Source organism: Varroa destructor, unplaced genomic scaffold (assembly GCF_002443255.2).
Source record: "Varroa destructor unplaced genomic scaffold, Vdes_3.0 BEIS01000006.1, whole genome shotgun sequence".
In the NCBI taxonomy this organism is placed as follows: Eukaryota; Metazoa; Arthropoda; class Arachnida; order Mesostigmata; family Varroidae; genus Varroa; species Varroa destructor.
In genome coordinates, this window is record NW_019211459.1 from 3523385 (window position 1) to 3544669 (window position 21285).

Below are 21285 nucleotides of genomic sequence, written 5' to 3' on the forward strand. Positions count from 1 at the left end.
GTCGTGCCACCAGAGTGGTGGCAAAACAGAGTTCGTGTCGGAGCTTGATGGCCTCAAAAGAACGGTTCGAGTCTAAACCGAGAGCCAACAGATCTCGACCCTTTCCATCTTGGCTACCCCACCGCCGCCAGCACCACTATTACTGCCACAGCGGTGCCACCCGACCTCTCCTCCTCACCCTTGCGCCCTTACTCACTTTTAGACGTTTGGCGTTGGTTCGTTTCCCCTTGATTTTCGCCTGTTCGTCGTCGTCGTCGTCGCCCGGTTCGTTCGACGACGTGAATCACCCCCTGAACGGCGCATTTCAGCGGCTTCGTCTTGTTCGAGTGGCTCCGCCCCCAAAGCCGGTTTTAAAGAGGGTGGGGTGGTTGGCAGCGAGGCCGCCTACTAGCTTGAGAAGCGAGGCACAACTAACAGAAACAGGCAAAGCCGCGTAGCAAATAACAGCCTGATCATACAGAGGGCAGTTAACGGGAATTGCAATAAACTAAGGAACTCCCGTCAAGCTCTTAATTCCCAATCCCTGTTGGCCCGGCGAATCTTATTTTTTCCCTCAGCCATTCCCAACGAGAACCAACAGTGGATCTGTATCGCTCGATGCAGCCTGCTCCGCGCCAACAACTGATAGCAGAATGCAATGGACATACATACACAGACCGATATATATATATATATACATATATAGCCCATCCCCATCGCGACCAAAGTTCTAGCGGTTAAGGCATAGTATATAAAGGAAGCAAAACATTCTAGAAACGCTGTGATAGTTGTTAGCATCGACGCATATGCTATTCATACAGTATGTGTAGGATATCACACGAATGCTTTTGAAAAAGGCCTAGTCGCCAATATAGACAGAAAAAAAAAAAGACTAACCTGCGTAAAAAGTAACACTTTGTTTCTCAGATGGGCAACAAAAAATGAGTTCGAGTGGCACGCCAGTGAAAATGGATATATAAAGATTGCCAAAGATTGATTAAACATGATTTATATTATTAAGCTTTAAGCGTCAAAAGTCCAGCTAACGATTAATTGAAAGGCAAAGCTGAACGACCGTTACCGAAATCGATTTACAATTTTTGAGTGGGCCTACTTATTACATATGAAATTCTGATAAATCGAACTTTTACATACACACCTTGCTGGCTGAATGTGAACGTCTACTCTCATTGTTATAGTTATAAGTTGTGAGAAAAAGGCACTTCTAAATAGTTTTGTCTAAATTTGAACTTTCCGGATGGTAGGCACCGATCGTGTAATCACTGCGCGATTTAACTTGCATCTTAACTATTTAATATTAAAAAGAATACTTCTCATCATTAAACTGGCGTGAACTTTTTTTAATCCTTTTTTTTTTGAACCCTCAGTGACAATAATTAGATTTACTAAGTCGAAACAAGATAACGTTCCTCCCTGCGGTGCAGCTCGGAGGAAGGAGCCGTCTATGTAGCATGAGAATTTCGAAATTCAACTATTTTTGGAATTAGTCTTAACTAACCGGACAGCCGAAGAAGAGCGTTTTGGCGTGCATCGTCGTACACGTTTGAGATTTTACCGCTTTTTTGACCAACAATGTACATCTTCGTGAAGATCTCATGCAAATCGCAAATTACCATCGGCGTTTGCTTTCTATGAATAAACGTACCACAAGAGGCATCAGCACAAAACGAATTTTCTCTTAGCCATTATCTGTTAGGTGCCGTTGCTTAATGTCATCCGTAAATTTCCGCTCTCTGTAGCTCTATTATAAAAGAAAAAATGCTTCGTGTTGACAGAATATGCATCTACAACAAGTTGGACATTGAGCAGCAACACTGCGCATTGATGGGAACGATTGCACACCTTGTTGCAAAAAATGCACACTAACAACGTAGGCTAGTAGTAATACAAAGGGACGATGAAGATACCTTCGAATACAATAATAAAATGTTCTCCTGAAAATATCGGTACGGTATCCGATAACTGTGTGTTTTTCTTGTTATAAATATTATCACTTTCACCAATTAAAAAAATCCGCTATCCCAGAGGCTATAACAGAAGCGCGGGAAACTTCAAATTAGAAACCTTTATACATAAACTGTTTACATATCATGTAGATGCGTCACACCGAACGAGAGAGAAATAATTACGACGTGTCTTAATATGTTTCCACGATACAAGGCGTGCCTCTTTCCAGGCCATTAGAAAAGACTAAACATTGCACGAATCACGTGCACTACCTAATTATAAAAGCAAATAACATCGTCTTAGTTTATGACGACGTCGAGCCTAATTTAGAAGGGGGTCATACATTTCATATCTGCCATGCCACGGTACTTAGGACTACCGTGTAGCTAGCTCATTCGGTGAATTCATATTCAAACGTTTACCAAATCTATCTTGAACTCGAATCAACTTGTCAACTTAATTAGTTTATATAGCCGAGGTATATTCACTACTTCTTCTAGAAGAACTGTTTTTACTTAGCTGGCCATCTTGTTACTGATCAACGTTGATCTTTTTCCTCTCGGTGATAAATAGATGGCAAATGTAATGATGAAAATGAACTTTGGTAAAGCACTTGAGCAAAGAGGAGAGAAAAATATGGAGAAAAAGAAACCGAATTCTAGTCGATCAAAAGTTGTCTGCCGTACCCATCGTTATATGAACGAGCGACGAGCAAGAAGCCGAGACGAAGTTTAATGGCACGTGATTGCTGCAAAAAACCACTATCTGACTTAATCCCAATAGTAGATGAGTACGCACAGGGACCTGCTGCCTATAACTAGACTGTGTTTTCGGAGAGTCGTGTTCTGGAAATGACGGCGGTGGTATTATAAGGTCAAAGGATAGCTATTAGCACTTAAACAAAAACTTTGAGGCGACAAGGTTTTTACGACTAGGCCATGGACACAAAGCTATTCTTTAAAAGGCCAGTTTGTGAACAAGATAACTACCCTTATATTTCATGTGCTCTTCTATATACCGTTGCAATGAACAAAACTAAACACAGTTGCGTCTTATAGGCGACAATGGTCAACTGGTGAGGTGCTATTGGAAGAACATAACTGAGAAGTCTGAAACCTACTTCTGGTCCTAATTAGTCAGTAATAATTATATAAATAGCTGAGATTGTTAGGACCGTGCACATATACAATGAATGAATGTTAAATCTACACACGGACTTGATGAGAAATAATGGTCGTATTTAAGTACACGATAACACTAACAGGGTCTGAGGAGGGAAGAAATAAAAAGGATAAATGAAAATATATATTTTTTTCGTAACGTAGTCAAGGTAAATTTAAGTGGCCTGAACTCGACACGGTAGATGCATATATATATATATATATATATATACACATCTATATATAAGCTTTGTACCCACGCGTCATGGCTGTACGCTACCTCATAGTCGACACAATAGCAGACATATGTAGTCCTCCGTGCACTGACATTTCATCTGCACAATGTATAGATATACATGCATATATACACACACATATGTGTGCAGTTTGACATGTCTCTAGTCTGATACGGGAAGCAGTCCTTTGTTGTCAAACCTAGCTCCCTCGTAAATCATATTTATATTTACGAGGACACTAGATTGAGTAAGACCGTCCACAACCATACTCGAGTCGTTTTAATCGTCCAAATAGTAGGCGGTGTCTTGGTCCAGCGTTAGCTAATGTAATAACGTCCTCAGTAAGTAAAAATCTCTGTCGTCCGTGTGAAGCCATGATCCAAGGAGATAAGGAAAAAAATCGGGGAGGTTTATGATGAATGAACAGGTCAATCATTTCGACTCGGATTGGTAATTTCCCACTGAAGTAGGAGATTGTACGTTGTCTTGGTAGGATAGAAATCAACTGTGACCGTTTCTTCTGGCCAAATGATCATCATTACCTTTCCGGCTGACGAAAAAGCCTTAGCGTTCTTCGGAGCCCAGTTACGTTCTGCATTCTAACGTTTTCGTTGTGCTTCACCGGTGTATTGACCTCTTACTGATGATTATTATTTGATACCAAAATTGCGACCACTTTAGTTGTTTGATCAGAGCTAAAATATTTGTTATTAGAAAGGTTTATTTAAATATATGTTTAGCCTTAAGTGAGCAAAGTCAGCCATTTCCCAATAGGCAAACTGTCAGCCAGTATGGGACATTTCTTTGAGATGTTTAGAGTACTTGCTATTTCTTTCTCCTACTTCATTTTATCATTTTGTTAAGTTTTTTGCTAACGATTGCAATTTATAATCTTCTTCTTTCTGGTCCAATTTCACGGTGGCCAACAATGACGCACAGTCCCTACAAAGAGCATCCGTCTTGATTTCAGTTTGTGCACGCATATTGCCCTATATTTAAAAAAAAAATAATAGTGATTCTATATTTAATTTGTTCTATTGTTACAGAAACACTAACTTCGACTGATACAAACGGTTGTGACTGAAGTTGGTTGAAACTTGTATGAGTTATATCAGCATAATCGTTTCATAGGTAACCGCATCGTTATGTCGAGGCTGGTAGCTAAACTAAGAGTTTAACTTTAAAGTTCGCCAGTTTTACTGTTACTCTAATGAAAAAAAAGAAAAAAAAAAACACTGTTCACATAGAGTTGTTCGTTTTTCATTTACGTTTCAAAGAAAAAAACATCACTATCAAAAACACGAATACGATAAAAAGTAGCGGAGAAAAATGTCTTCGAAATCGTTAAGCTTTGATTAAGTTCCTGTCGGGTTGTACCCTGTCAAACACCCTGTATATATGTTTGAAGGCTACACACACATATATATCTATCTGAGAATGGCTATAGCACAGTGGCAAGTGTGGTAGGCACTGAATAGGACAGCCGTCTAACCGTTATAGGGCCTTTTTCTCCCCCACTTGCATGACATACACTTAGTCTATCGATAGGCTGCTGCGGCCGTCGTTCTAAAAGTGATTTAGTGACGAAGATGCTGGCTGGCCGATTTGTGTGCACCTTGTGACTGGGCGACTGACTGAAACAGGCGTTCAGCTCGAACGCGTCCTCGTGTCAAACGAAGCGACTCAACACAGACACCTACCATTACCACTACGTCGTAGAACACACAAGCATCATGTTCAGGATTTGGACTCAGACTTAAACCTTACACATAAGAACAGTAATCCCGCTGTTTGAGCAATTGTATAATGCATAGCGTTACGCTCTTACTGCTCTGCTGCGACTTTCTCGTTCACGCATATATATATATATATATATGTCTGCGTGTGCATATACGTATGTATGTCTGCGAGTGCTAACATATATATATATATATACATGGATGCATCTATTTACATTCAGTTACATATATATATATATATATATTATGTGTATGTGCACTTGGTTGGATGGTTAGCCCGCTTGTGGGGCGGGGCTTCATTTGGCAGGCCGCTCTCTTTAGTGTTGCCGTCGTTGCCAGAGAACTGATGCTGCGACCGATGGAACGCTAGGCATAGTTAGCTCGCCAGACTGGGTATGTCAAGCTGAGCGTCTGTGTGATATGCCATGACAGCCGTCTCCAATGCTGTGCAGGTAGCAACGAATGGCGATGGTAACAAACGAATTTTCCGCCGAAGTAAGTGGCGATGTCGGCTGTTTGCTGAACGGTTAAAAGTAGCGTGGCAATCCCACCGGCACAGCTATGCTCATCTTTAGTTGCCGAAGGGAAAAAGGTAATGGAACTGTAATACCAACTTAAACTGGGAGCTTCATCTTAGGAGCAGGAGGGTGAGATCAATACAAAACCTAACAAAATCAGCAAGTAGCAACAATGGCAATAGGTATGTGTTACGTTTACCCCCTGCATCGAGTCTCGCTTTGCCCTGTACCAATTTAAGCTACATATACCCCTATTTTGCTAGACGACATTTATATGTCATGCAATTACCAGTAAATGTTAAAGTACTGTTCACAGTTCCTACCGATTTCATTTAAGTTGACACAATGGGAAAAGCGGGCATACTCTGCCTGAGTAACAACAATAATTGTAGTCGTCTTCATGATGGCGTCAAGCTCTAGAGAGTCCAGAGCGCAGCTGAAGTATCGTCGACCATTGCTTTGAATTCGGTTTGGCTAAGATAGAAGTAATATGCAGAAAATGTTTTTCTGCTCATCTAGCCAAACGCGCTATAACAGCAATGCTACGCATAAAAAGAACAAGCTAAGTTCCGATACGACTCACAGCAGCATGAGTACTGTTGATTCTAACCATTGGTGGTCCATCAGCGACTACACATATATTCCAGAACATCTCTTAAATGACCGCAGTTTTCCCTAATCGAGCCCCTATAGAGTACTTCCGTTTCAGACCTCGTTGTTCCTTATTGCCAGCCATTGCTGCCCATTTCTGCCACTACCGCTACGGACGAATTCTGTTCTGTAACAACATTGTTGCAGTTAAGTTGGTGCTGTATGAGGCGAAATCTTGCCGCATTTTTGAAAGCTATGGTAGAAAAGTACTACGATCTGCTTGACGTACCTACAGGCTTCAGCCGTACTTGTTTTCCAGTTAGTGAATTGATTTAATCTAGTTCTGTATCTAGACTAATGAAGACCATAGCTAGAACTCACATTAACTATATCATCGTTGCGTTTACCCTGTCTCACCCAGCCCGAGAGCCTTTTGCCGTTATTTATACATCAACCTGTTCCAATACATTTGCCAGGGGCTCCAAGAAATTAACATTTGTCTTAACCTCGATACGTTAGCTTTTGGTACAGTTGAACAATTTGATTACGGGCTTTTTTGTGTGTTGGCTAAGTGAATAGGGTCCGCCGTCAGCCAGTCTCTAAAGAATGAATAGAAATCGATTGATTTCGGCCGATTGTCGTTATTTAGAAATATTGTCAGATTAAGTAGATTTCCGCTTGGCTTACGTATGGGTAAAATAGATGCTACGTTCGATTGTCTGCTTTTCTTCGACATTTTCACTCAAATCGTCGAGATCTAGCGAAGTACATTGGCTTGCCATTTTTTTTTACAAGAGAAAAACCTTTCGAAAAATGTCCTACCAACTCTTACTAATGCTGATTTCATTATTTATAACTCTCTCATAGACATGCGTAAAAAATATGGGATTTCTACAAGAAAACAACCGCCTTAAAACGACAGGAATGAGCAAATGCACCCCATCGTCATAAAGATTTTTTAAATAGGACTAGACTAGTACTATGTCCCCCCAATAGAAGAAAGAAACTGGCCTTTTGGAAAAACATTTGCATAGTCAGGTAATATAAACTACGATTATGAGTTATTTAAGCAAAATTACCGATTTTTTGTTAAATCTTACTTCTTAGTAATAAAAATTACTTCTTAGTGTTAATATGCTAGAGCTTGAGATACAAATGAGTTTTCAATACTAATCTTTCCTTCAAATGATCAATGGTTGACGAAAAAGCGGCCCAAACTCTATGGGAGAACACCCTAAGGAAAAGAAATTTCATCAAGCCGCAACTTAAAAGAAAGAAACTGTCCTTTGAAATTGTTCATACATGTGAAATAGAATGAGGTAATTTACATTGTATCAAATAAGAATCACCATTTTCCTGCTAGATAATAGCAGAGCTGTTAAAATTCAGGAACTGTTCTTTAAATCCAATTTGACGCATGTTCGTAGGAACCTGAAGATAGAATTTTTCTGGGGACGTAATCATCTGATTAGTTCTATGGTACGCAGACGCAGAGCTCTTCCGCGGTTGGACCTTCAACGATCCACTAAACATTCGATTAATTCACGGCGTTGAGTTGGGTCAGACAAACACAAACAACGGCCACAAAGTTTGAGTTGTCCAACGTAGATGGGCTTCTCCCCGTGCTTTCTTTGCTATTAAATATATCTGACTCCATTTATGAAAACGTAACAGACTGCTTAAAACCGTAACTGAGGTAACGTCCAATAGCGACTAGGTTAACCCTTTAACAACGGCTTATTTCGCAAGATGGCTGAAGACAATTTTTCGTGCAATAAACGTTGAATAGATTTATCCTGTAACGCTTGTGAACGCCGTATAATTTTTATAGAAACATGCATTTGTACGTTTGATAATCTAGCGGTGCAAAGGATGTTGATGTAAACGGCAGGGTGACGTCGTTCTTAAACGTGGAAGATGAATACGAAATTGTCAGCTTCAATTTACTGCCAGCCTAATTAATATTACGCTCTATAGTGAAAAACAACTTTCGCCTTTTTTTTGGGGGTAAAAGTAAAGTATTTGCTTGATTGACTCGATTTTTTGCGCAGACTCTTCCAAGGGGCGACTTTGCCGACCGACAAAAATTAGCCTAGTCCCTGAGAGGTCGTTTGGAGCTGGGCAAACCTGCTCATTTAAGCCTTTAATATCGTGTAGATAGGTTAATCAAGCATCGGTTACGGTAACACAACATTCTCCTCGTCACTTGCATACTCAGTAACGATCCATGGCTCAAGCGTTTCATCCATTACATATTTGCCGTCCGTGAATCTAGCAGCAAGACCTAAATGTTCGGCCCAAACGTTTACTCTTTCCACGTGCTCCTTCTTACCCCATCTAGTACACGCCATCTACATGTAAATACCTGTAAGCATACACGTGTTAGTTACATGATTATCTTCGCGCATGTTGAGCTTCCATAATTCTTATCACCTCTTTCCAGAACAAAACAAAGAGACAATCGGAATCATTAGCGGTGTGCGTCTGACAATTGTCGCCGACGTTGCCCGTGTAATTTCACAGTGTTGGCGTATACCATGCGTCTCTGCTGTATTGAACGCCTATCGCACTATTTGTCGAACAGTGACGCTACGGATACTTGGGGAAAACCGTTCGGTCGTCTGCTACGATTGCAGCCGCTGACACACCAGCGCCGTTTCGTGTTAATCGATAAGTGTAATGTGTTGACTGGCTAATCGGCTAAGTGATAGCCATGTATTGTAGTTAGCTAAACGACAGCGACCTTCGCTTTGTTAACGCCATTAGCTCTTCCGTTTCGGGCAAAGCGTAACGTCTCTGTCATCGGAACTGCTAATAGACGACGCGGCCGTACCCGCCTAGAAGCCAATCATCATCACCGCAAACAGCATGCCGGCTGTCCTGCGATGGTCAGGAGTATTCACCCGTTGTCCGACTGAAACTCCGTGCAGTGCAGCTTCCGAACAAATGTGATCACTGCAAAAGATGTTACTCTTGTCCCTTAGTAGTAGAGAAAACAAACATATGTTCGCGCTGCACCTTTGGCCTTCAGTCATAGTAGAGTTAATGGATCAGACGGAGGCGAAAATATATCTATTTAGTATAAACACCGTTGCAAGGGAGTGTTGGTGCTCCTGAAAACAGACATCAATGCCACATGTCAAGGACCGTTAACTTGAAAATAAATAATTTTTTTTTTAGCGTATTTAAGATCGTCGTGCTGTTCACTTCTCTGCCGTTATACATAATAGGTTATACCTAGCAGTAATCTCTTCTTTATTATTTCTTTATCGGATTTTAGAATCGTCGTATGAAATGGAAGAAGGAACACAGGCTAGCGAACACCGTTCCGGCGCAAATTGGTGGCCATATGAGTCCCATGGCCTCCCTAATGGGTTCGGGTGCCCTGCACGGCCAACATCACTCATCATTACCACCCTCTCACCTCGTAAGTCATTGCCTTGTAAGTTCAATTAACAATCATGATTAAATTTAAAAAAGAACATAACACGATTCTACATTGACTTTTCCTATACGTTTGATAGGTAAAAGATTTGCTGTATCTTTGTTGTACCTCCAACCATCGCTACAGCGTTTGAAGTCGACTATCAATAAGCTATATAGTACGAGTATAAAAAAAAGGCAAGGGACAACAAAGATTCCAACCTTAACAAAAATAAGAAGTATCCTTATCATCATTATTTTGTTGCATTGTTGGTTGAAATTGAGTTGACTTTCAACAGACAAGACTTTACGATCTAGTGGTGAAATATTTGCCTATTAATTAGTGGCCCAGGTCTGATTTAGAGGGTCGCCTTGATCCGCACGCAAAAATCCGAATATCCTAAATCTAGTCATTTTCCTGCTCGGTTTGCCTAGATTGTCCATTCTAGGCCTTACTCGGACAAGCAATGCATAGGAGGAAGAGCTAGCTGAAAATCAGCTAAGGAAAATGGATAGATATATATAGTCTAACAAATAACCTATATGGGAACGGGGCAAAATCAAGGTGAACATGTATAGTACTAGGAGTGCTAGAGTCAACTATGGGATGTACAGTCGCTTTCGAATGTAAGTGCTTTCGGGCGTTAACAGTGTAAATTTAAACCTAAATTATTGTTTTTTTTTACAGAAAATGGATTCTTTTTTCTCTGTGGTTGACAACTGGTCAAATTAAAATTATGTGGCTGGCGTACGCCCGGTAAGTTGTATAGCACTTGTAGCTTCCGATGTTTTTTCGTCTATACGCTCTAGCCTTCGAATTACACCAGCGTACATTGGATTCCGATGGATGGAGATACAGCTGTAGTAATCTTGTCAAATATTGTCACGTTCAACACAGATATGAACGATAGTTGATAGCGAATGACAAAAAGTGCTAGTCCTAGCTAGTACCTGTTTATCCAGGACCGTTGTCGACGCGCTGATTGAGAGAACATAATGATTTGAATATATGGAAAGCAATAGTGACAACTTGAGCCATAGATATATACCGCTGGCTGGTCATTATCGGTAGCTACAACAATAGGTCTTCAGTGCAGGCTTTGGGCGCGCTTTCCGACGCGCTCGCTTATGCTGCGTGAGTGCCATGCACGATGATATCTGACGTGCGTGCACTCTAATTTTTATGATCTTCTATAACATACCTGATCCTGATTTGACCTTCACTTCTGTGTCGGAGGAGAGGCGAAGCGCGACTTTCGATAGGCTAAGATGTATTGGCAGACATTTTGAGGGCATCCGCAGCTCAGTGGTGGTCATATACGGGACGTGGTTCATTTCATGTTTTCCACAGTTCTAAGAAATTGTCATTTCTAAAGAGCTACTTTGCCGTAACTACACTGCTAACTAGAAGATCCGTCGTAAATGGGTAGCCGCCCAACGTTTCGAAACACCCTTGCTCAAATATGTATTTAATATTCGTGCATTTAAGACACAATCTATCAGAATAAACGTCACCTGTCGGTTCACTTTTTTTTTCAGTAATTTAATTACATCGTGGACGAAGAGGAGCATTGGTTTAAAATGCACTTAAAAATATTAGGTTCTTAGAGGCGGACCCGGCGAACTACGACTGAATAACATTTGGGCTAGTTGAGTTTGAATGATGATTTAATATATGTTAGCGGTATTATCTCTCATTTTTTACGCACTTGTCCTAGTGCTCCTGCAGCTTCTGGACAGTCATATATATATCTACCACTCGTATGCCCATATGTAATTTCTCTATCTATGGCTTGTCGGTGTAAATCGATCATGTATTATGCTCACTTGCCCTTTTGAGAGCAGCGAATGCCACGTAACCACACGAACTTAGTTCGGGAGAATAAGCGAGTTGAAGTCAACATTGGCTATTCTTTGCCCAATCCAGAAAGTAACTGAGACATCGCGATGAGGTCTGCGTGCCTTCGATTGCCCTGCCAACGGTCCATGAATCTCTTCAGGAATTCGAGACAACAAACTGAGTTCATTGTTTCATTTTCGCCAAGTATCCATAGTAACACATGCCCCCCATGTAAATTTCAAGTATTAGCATCGCTCTGTGTCAAAAGCTACTCGTCAATACTACCGAACTCGGTATCTCTCCGGGATGATGGCATCTCCTCATCTGACCCCTCTCCGGCAGGAACTGAAGCATGCTCCCGTTATAAAAGCTGTATACTCTGCGTAGGTTTTCGTTAGATAAGTTCGACAAATAGCTCTCCCAACTGGGCCCGGGTCGATTCACGGGGACCCATTTTTTACTTGGCTCCCACATTTCTAGTAGTGAAGTTATAATTCTGTAATACGTCACATGTGAAACTCCAGTTCTGGCCAACAGAGTCCTTAGGCTCCAGGCTTCGTTTTCGTGAAGACCGCGATCTCGATTGCGGCAATGCGTTCCTGCCCTTTGGGTTTCAACATCTGGTCACGTCTTTGCTAGCCTTCAACACTCTAATCTCTATTTTTGAAAGGTTTTCACTAGTCACGTATTGTGCTTTCATTGAGGGCCTCCTTGTCTAGTGTCGTCACCGTTCCCTAATGAGCCTCCATAGGGCTACGGCCTTCAACGGATTAAATCGTTACCACCGAACGTTAATTTTCGAGGCTAAAAGATGTTGTTTCATCTGAATTACTTTTTACTCTAATAAACTTAATCTTACAAAAACTAGAGTATCTATCAGCCAAACGTTGTTTTAAAGCCGACAGAATAAGATAGTAATAGTAAGTGTGTATCAAACAAACATACGCAGATAACTTCAACGGCTTTCAGTTTATATGGACTTGCGTATATATATATATATATATATGTAGTAGTTTTCTCTGACTAAAGTAGTTGCTCGCCGTTTTTACCATTCTCGCAATGAGTGAGGTCTTTAGTTTAACAAGCTTCACACAAAGCTGGCCCTATTTGACACTCAAAAATTCGGTGTACTTTCGTAAGTGTTACTACACTCTATATGGACTCTATTAATTAGAGATAACAACCGCGCTCTTACCGTTTCCGAACAGTCATTTTCCCTTGACATTTTGACCATTTCTGATTCCTCTAATTTCGATCGAAGTGATCCTTTTAGATGCCTATCGTTCTGTTCGATGCTCGTGTGTTTTACCAGTCAATCTGTTAATGTCCTCAGTCTTTTCATTTTGTTTTTCTTCATCTAATTATATGTTCGTTATTAAATATGCATACTAACAATTACTGTCATCTTGTTTCTAAGCTTCGCTTGACGAGAATACGCTGTACTTCGTATATAAAAAGATCTTTGTATATGAAAAAACCTATTAAATACTTATCCGTTTGGTTATCCAAAGTGGGAACGAATTACGTTTTTGTCGGGTTATTTTGACAGTCGTTTGTGAAGTAGTCAAATGTAAAATTTGCTGAACTTTCCGTTTTGACGAAGATATGTTTGTCGCATTTATGGCCACCGACAAAATGCTGGTATGCTTTGCTGTGGCACAAAAACAGCTATTAAAAAGATGTCGATACTTTGCTATAGCTGAGCTATTTGGTTTCGCGACAGTTCCACAATTAGATGAAATCACGAACACTTGATAAGCTATGAGATAATTCGATTTCAGCGTGAAGACATAAATAACCGCCACGGGATAGGGGGGTCGACGACAGGGTAGTAGCACTCTAATCGGCGTGGGAGTAGGTACGGAATAATTGATAGAAGGTTATGGGACATCGTATTACTGTAGGATAACAAAATCGGTATGCAGAAATAAAAGTACGGCAGGGATGAGAGGATCTTACCATGAAAGTTATAGTGGAAGAATAAAGATGACGATTGCGGAACGGTAACGGAGGAAACGAGCAGAAGTCGACTTTGAAAGGGTCCAGACTCACTTCAGATTAAAGTAGGAAAAAGCAACGGGATAATGTCGAATAGCATACGTCGCATATATGTTAAATGTGAATCATACGAATCAGTTACGGAGCGTCCTGAAGCGAGCGAACTTTGTACATGCATTGTCCTGTTCGGTATGACCATGGCACAGTAGCAATAGGCACTTGGTACCAGTATCCCGTGAAATCTATTGAGATGCCGATTATAATATGTGACCCTTCCTTTAGGTTTTTACTGTTCGTCCCGCTAATGTTTGTGCTATTTATAAGCATATTAGTTTCATTATTATCATTATTCTGTGGGTGACTGAAGCTTCGACAAGGTCAACAGTGTTGATGTTCGAGGCAATAGGAACGAGCACATACGCCTCTTCATACATAATAATGACAACCTGTTGTTGTTGTTATACACTTACATCATGATCACTCAACTTGGCAATGTTTACATGTTAACGCTAAGAGACCAGGCATAAAGCATGGCCTTATAATATCATGACACTTGCCCAGTCGCAGAAATGTGTAACTGACTGAGAATTATGTTCTGTCTTTCTGGTCATCCGTGCTCAACGTGTATATGCATCTTCCCATCCTATCTTGTTGGTATCGTGCTGTACTTTTGCGTAGCATGGCGGCGGCGGCGGCGGCGGCGGCGACGGCGGCGACGGTGGCGACGGCGGCGACGGCGGCGGCATATGTTGTACGCACCCAGCTCTCCAAGCCGTTCTGTGTTTTTCATCCTGTGATGTTTTCGTTATTGCTACCCCAGACGACGATCAGCGTCAGCCATCTTGGTCGTAGAGGCGAATAGCGGAGTTGTACTGCCTCATCACCTTTACTTTTTTTGTTTTTCTTATTCTTCGTCTCTTGTCCAGAAACAGCAGTCCGAATGACTGTTGCTTCATCGATTTGGCTATGCTGGTCGAAGTTATTATTACTAGCGAGTTTCTGAATCTGTTTCTATCGCGTCCACCTCCAGTGCCGCTCGTCGTCGCTGGCAATACGCGCCGAAGGCATCTCGAACGCTTTCTCGCTGTCGTCAGTAGCGCGGCTGTCCGCGGGTGCCGTGTATAGTGTGGCAGGTTGAATCCAGACCATCCATGGACTGTGGAGGCCCGATCGGCCCATGATAAGTTGAACGGTCTCACTCAGAACAGTCACACGGCCACATAGCTAGCAAACCGCGCACGTACAGAATACGCACATCTATAAAGAAACCGAACACATAATTATGCCGACGGCTGCTGCGGCTTTTGCTCACTGATTTCTGTCTGGGAAAGAAGGCGGAGAAAGTGCGCGAGCGACCGCGAAAGAAACGGAGCGCAAACCGAGTTAACTGCGCGACCGGGCTGCCCGCTCTTCATCGGTTCGACTACTCTTAGCGATTGCCAACGCAGAAGAATCAAAGAAGAACGAGACTCGTACGTATATATATAGACTGAGAAAAGACAGAAGAAGAAGAACACAACGACGACGACGACGACGACGACGACGAGGAGCGACACTATGCAGCCCGCGCGGCAGAAAAAGTGCAGCAGAGTGAACACGAATACGGAGGGAAAATAGATAGACAGAGTAGCTCGAGATTGAGTGAACAAGCCCAATCTTTTTGCTAGACAGCAAAAAGCAAAACGACAACGACGACGATGTGTCTTGTTTCCCTTATGATTAAGCGCGCAACAGTCCAAGCGGAGTCGAGTAGCGCTCCATGCCGCGGCGGCCATTTCAGACGAGGCGGGTGATGGGGGCAAGGAGCCCCCAAAATGGCAAACGCCAAAAAAAGAGCTACGGGCGTAAAAGAACGACATGAAGAAAGACTACAACGTAGAGGGCGACGAGGTCGGTAAGTCGACCGCACTAATCGCATATTTTCGTATGCTGTTCTGTTCTACTTCGTCGCTGTCTTTTGCTGGTTGGCACAGAAGCGGCAGACACGTTTTGTGATCGGCGAAGGCAACGCGCATGATGATTCTGCCATTGCGGAACACATGACTGGTGCCGTCGCTGTTATTCCTGCTGCCAAAACTACTCTGTCAATGTCATTCCTGCAAAAGTTTCTGATCAAGCCATCTAGCATCTTGATCCTGGAGTACGGCAGAAACAAAGAGTAACCGAAAACAATGATGATTAAAAGCAAAGTGGAGGATTACCGACGAAGGGAGAGAGAGAGAGAGAGGGAGAGAGGAGCGAAAAAAAAGATACTTTTTTTAAACGTTTTTGCTGTTGCCGTCACGTTATGTCAATGGTTTTCCGTTGGCGCTATTGAAAGGGGGTGCGGCATATTGCCAAATCTGTTGAAAAGGCATGCCAATTTTAAGTGGAGATTATTTCGGTATGGGATAGATCAACACTTGAATTATGGTCCTGATCTTTTTTTTTTTTTACTTCTTCGACAGCCACTGCTACTTTCCCTACTATTATAAATATTGAAATCAAGTGGCTATCGCCAGTTGGTCTCTGTGCTGCCAAACAGCATCCGGTACGACAGCCATCTGTTATTTAGTCATGACTAGCCAGGTCTACGTATCTGTTTAGCTCTTTCTTTGTTGTATATAACTTTTGGTAAATGTGCACTATGTATGTGCGATATGGTCCACACTATGCACTCAAATCGAGCGCTATCCAAAATTACCCTGTTATTTTTTCGAATCTAAGCCCAAAAACGCGTTCACCTATCTAGCCTAGATCCGACTGATCAATCCAAACTCATCACAGTTTGTTTATGCATTTGTTATACTCATATGACTCCATCGGACTATCGGGATCTAGATATTTCGTAACCCCATAGAATGTGCGTTATTCCCCTGTACCAATTATTTTCTCCTACCATTGTACTATCGTTAACGATTCACGCCTCTACGACGATAGTTGTTTCAAAATGACGCCCATATAAACTTTCAAAGCTGCGTGTTAATAGTAAAGCGGTTAAGGAGCGATGCTGACAAACAAATTTTACAGACGAATGCTCTCTGAGTTCTTTTTGAGAGGGAACTTTTCTTTTAATAATTTTAGCATAAAAAAGCTTTTCTCTAAGATTTCGTCTTTACCGTAGTGTTTTCTCATCGCCAAGCCAAGCCTACGCGGAAAAAAGCAGAGAAACGACCCCCTAAAGTCATTCTTGTTCAGTTGTCTGCACACACACCCCTTACATCTATTCCAACATCTATCTATCTATCTATCCGTACTATTGCAATTCTATCCGCGGATATAATCTCAAACGATGATTCCTCAGAGGCCACAGATTGGGCGAAATTTTTCTGGGTTTCTTAGGCTTCTGCACCGGGTAGTGTGCGCGGAAGGTGGAAGTCGATTGGACAAAAGATTTTACCCCATGGGGCGTATGTCTATATGATTGGTCACTTTCTTTTTTTATTAAACAACTTGCAAAAGAAAACGTAATACTGCACCAGCATTTACAAACGTCTGCGCGGCCACTAGCCGATCATCCGCGCGTCGACATCTCGTCAAAATGTACATATACATTCCCGTGAAAAATTCTCGTATTGCATGGGGCGGTTCTCTAAATCTGTGTGGCAAATTGCTGAATAGATGTCGCATAAAAAACTATATCGTAGAAGAACCTATTAGGTTATAGCTATTGTTAGAGAGCAATTGGTCGCCATTATGAACATGGTTAGTTTTTTACCCATACACAGTGAGTTAAGATGGGCTTAATAGCAACACAGATACCAGGTAAGGTTCGTCTGTAGCGTATCACTAAAAATACGGGCGTGTTTCTTTATTTGTCCGATCCAAATCGACCCTGTGGAGTGGTCGGACCAAACTGACCTTCTCGAAGCTGCTAACGTTTCGGCGTGCGCAAGAGGCAGCTGATAGATAGATAGATAGATAGATAGATTTTTTTATAAGGGGAATTATTTTTCCCTGTAGAGCATAACGTTAATTGGTTAGTCGTAAACAGACGAACCAAAACCCTTCTTCGTTCGCGACGTTCGAAAGCCATGCTGAATCACCACTTTGAACGGCCGCGATGGCCATCAGCAATGTCCGCGTTGATACGTCAACATATGTACAAATGTACACACACATAAAGAGACGTGAGGCACATACGTAGAAGTAAGCGCACGACGGTTTACAAGCAAATTATTAGAAACCTAGGCCATTTGAGTTGTGTGATGTAGAGATTGTCTTACATAAAAAATGCGCCCTAGAAATTGTAGCACATAGACATGTTTATGAAAATCGTATGTTTACGAAGTACCACGTGCTGTTTAGGTTTGTGTCTACCAATATTATAATCTAGTTATTTGAGGTTATAATTATTAGCTTTTTACCTAACATAATAAATAAATGTGCACTTCGTAGTAAAATAGGCACAAGGCGAAATCCGCCGGTCAGTTTAGTAGTTCCATATTATCATTATTGGTATTATTGAAAAAATGTTAATGTTTGGCCTCTCTTATTTACGAGCTCCATATGATCCTCCACCTGAAAGGTTCGTCACGTGCAGGACGATGTGCGTCAGGTCATTTTATTAACGTAACCCCTAAAACTCTTAGTGAATCATAATCTCGTAATCGTAACATAATAACAGGCGAGCCGGTACTGGAGAAAGTTCGACGACGGCGATAAGCAATTTTGTTAGCTGTAGCTACATACGCGTCTTTTTCGGGATCGTGCTTTGGAGACAGACTTGTCTGCGTGAACACCCCCTAAAAATCAAAAGTGAAACCTGCTGAGATAGCAGAAGTTACTGGTCTTCCTTGTACTCTACAATAGGGGATGAAGAAAGCGAAAATTTTATAGTCAGCAGTACATTTGCGACTGTGAATCTTTCTGAATGTGCGGGTTAAATATATACATGGCAGTGGGCGCCAAGATCGCCAAGGCTGCCGATGTGGTTATGCTGATGCTGACGGTCAGACTTCGGTTGAAATGTGTAAACGCACTCGGGCTCCGCTTCCCGTCCCTTTTATCCAGTCTCGCGTATATTATACTACTAACCTCAACGCTCAGATCAGATTAGGGACGAGATCGATAGCTATTCGCAGCAGCTACCAGCTTTTGGTCGGTCTTTTAGCTGACAGAGCGTTTCCCGTCGGAGCAACCCGCGAAGTCGAATTGGCGAACGCAATGAAAACCAGCGGACGTATGATGATCGGGGGCCTTCCCGCTGTTGTGCCTGACTGCGGTTTGTGGTCACCGCGGCGCTTCTGGAGTTCTCTTGCTAGTGCTGTTCCGTTCAGCACTCTCATTCTATGTCTCCCTCGAAATGGCGACTACGAAGCGGTTCGCGGATCAGCAGTAGTGGAAACGAGCAGGCAGGCAGGCAGGCAGGCGGGCGGGCGGAGCCAAGCTTCTCGCCAATCCCGACGTCCGCAACCCGTTCAACCTGAAAACCCTTTTTTTCGCTCTGCTTTCAAAGCGGGTTTCCTTCTGCCGTCGCCACTGCTGCTGCTGCTGCTGCTGCAACCGCCTGCGGGGGACGTCGATAGAAAAGACTACAAAAAAGCTTCAGCCTCGAACACACCGAATCCGCGTGTGTTTGCGTCTCGCCAGCGACCTTTCTATCGGGTTTCTCCTTAGCCCTGTCTCTCTTCTGCATTTCATCGTCGATCCGGCACAGCCTGAGCGGAGTTTCGGTCGGTCCGCTTTTTTTTTTGCTGGTGGCTAGCTGGCCGCTGACGCGGGGGGGACGGGGAGAGTTCTTTGAAAGCCACCACCATATTTTCCTCCTCGCGAAGGGTTTCTTCCTTTATGGAATCTGGCTGAATCAAAAAATCAGCCTGAAACAAGTACACCATCCGCCTGTCTCTCTCGGCATATCTGTTCGTTTGCTGCTGCTGTCGATGACTGACGCGCAGCGATGCAGCCGTGCCTATAGGTTAGCCGGCTCAGATTGATCCTTTGGGTGGCCGTCTAGTTACGCCGTTTGCCTCCGACTGGCTTTAACCCTCTCTCTGTGCTTGCATCGCAGCCGGTGTCGGTTCCATCTCTCGAAACAGCCACAAACACCGTAGAAAGGCTCGCATCAAGAAAGCATTTGGTAGCTAAAAATGGTAGTGCCAACTCTCTACAAGAAAAACCAGCTCTGATCGGACGCCGAGTCGACCACAAGAAGCTTTGGGTTTTGATAGCTAACGAAGATGCGTTGTAGCCAAAACCACATATGAGCTGGCACGCAGGACAACCCAGGATAGGTGCAGCTATGTTTGATTATACCACACTGTCGCAGTGTGCATGCTCAAGGTTTATCGTCGCGAGCTAGGTGGGCACCATTAAAACCTCACCAGAGGATGACACGGGAAGCAAAGGACAACCGGAGAGAAGTAGAAGGCTTCAGACGTACTTTTGGGAATGGTTGAAGTTGCGGAACGCATGCCTGATTCTCTGTGAATTGTCATTTCTCCCAGGGCCCAGGAGGATACATTCCGTACATACAGAAAAGGTTACCCCTCAGCTATGAGCTGTCACCCAATATGGCAAAACTGTTTCTTAGCTTCGCCTAAATTGCTTTCTACTCATCGTCAACTGCGAAGAATGTATTCATTAAATTCAATTGTAAGCTAGCTCTGTAAGATTACAATTTATCTTACATAAAGTCGCTTATATTGTAGCCAACGTTTAATGCTCGTCAAGTATGTACACAACGTTCTAGGGATAGCGTGTCAAATCTAGCGTATTTGTGAAAAAAGGGTTACTTTATCAGTTTTAACAATACCTAGACGATCAGGCAAGGTTTCAGCTTTTCTGGAAATACACGAACCGATCTACTTCGGATTTCACTACGGTATGGTAGCCATTAAAAATTCGCAGACTCCACTCTTTAGCATCAAGTGAACCAGATTTCTCAATGTTTATGCGCTGTTTTTTTCTATGAAGATCGGATAATGGTTGCCTTGTATAATATGTATATAATTGTATAATAACGTGATTATAGCAATTATCATGCCGAATTTCCGGGTAATTACTAAACTTTTGGCGAGACGAGTCACAAACAGTCGGACGATGCTAGAATTAACTTGTGCATCAATCCCAGGCTGGTGAGATGTAAGTTGTAAGATTGTCCTCTTATGTGTTGCAACTGTTAAAAAGTCCTTATACTAAATTCCATACTATTATAGTCAAAAAATACTATATAAGTCAAAAAAATACAGGTCTTCGTAGTCATGTCCGAATCATGCACTGGCCAACCTCAGGAGCCATTAGACAAATTTATCTTTTTCAGACTTTTCCTTTTGTCTTCTACTATGAGTTAATTGCCACTGACGTGTTAGTAAATTCGAATGTAGCGTGTGACATGGGTACACTGAAGCACTGCTTGGACACAGCTCTCTAATGAAATGTCTTCAGAAATGAATTGATCCTGAGCGATGTAGGTTCCACCCGCAAGATTTAGTGAGTCGTCAGCGGCTCCGTGCTATAACGGGTAGCTTCCACGTATCGAACGTCTGCTTGATGCCTGCGTGTCTCAATTCGTCCGTATGACATGAAGCGTCAACTAGATACGATATGCCCAAGTATTGAGTACGGTTTACCTTCTATTGTTCCTGTAGATCTCCAAGTGGTGAAGAAAAGCCCGTGTCGCTTTAGTGTATCAAATGAAAAGTTAGCATACTTTTATAATGAGTCCGCGTCAGTTGCCAAAAGAAAGGATAATATACATAAACAACATTTGTACACCGTGCAATATGTGCCTTTAATGGAGAATCAAAATGGTAATTTTCATAGATTATATTAAGTCGACTCTTCATGAAAAAACGTGTGTCTCTAGATGTGAGATAGATAAGCCACTAAATTATGTCTAAACATGTGATATTA

At 42.3% G+C, this 21285-nt stretch overlaps 1 protein-coding gene across 5 annotated transcripts in view; it reads left to right on the top strand.

Annotated features, from left to right (window-relative positions):
• Positions 1–21285, top strand: part of LOC111252483 (uncharacterized) — an 81602-nt gene that overhangs the window by 52576 nt on the left and 7741 nt on the right. For 2 of the 5 annotated variants that reach the window (XM_022810465.2, XM_022810464.2), the window contains exon 4: positions 9472–9633. In XM_022810465.2, the coding sequence (XP_022666200.1) occupies positions 9472–9633 (162 nt within the window). Of the gene's footprint in view, positions 1–9471; positions 9634–10302; positions 10372–21285 lie in introns of all 5 variants that reach the window. The other 3 variants (XM_022810467.2, XM_022810468.2, XM_022810466.2) reach the window with 3 other exon arrangements.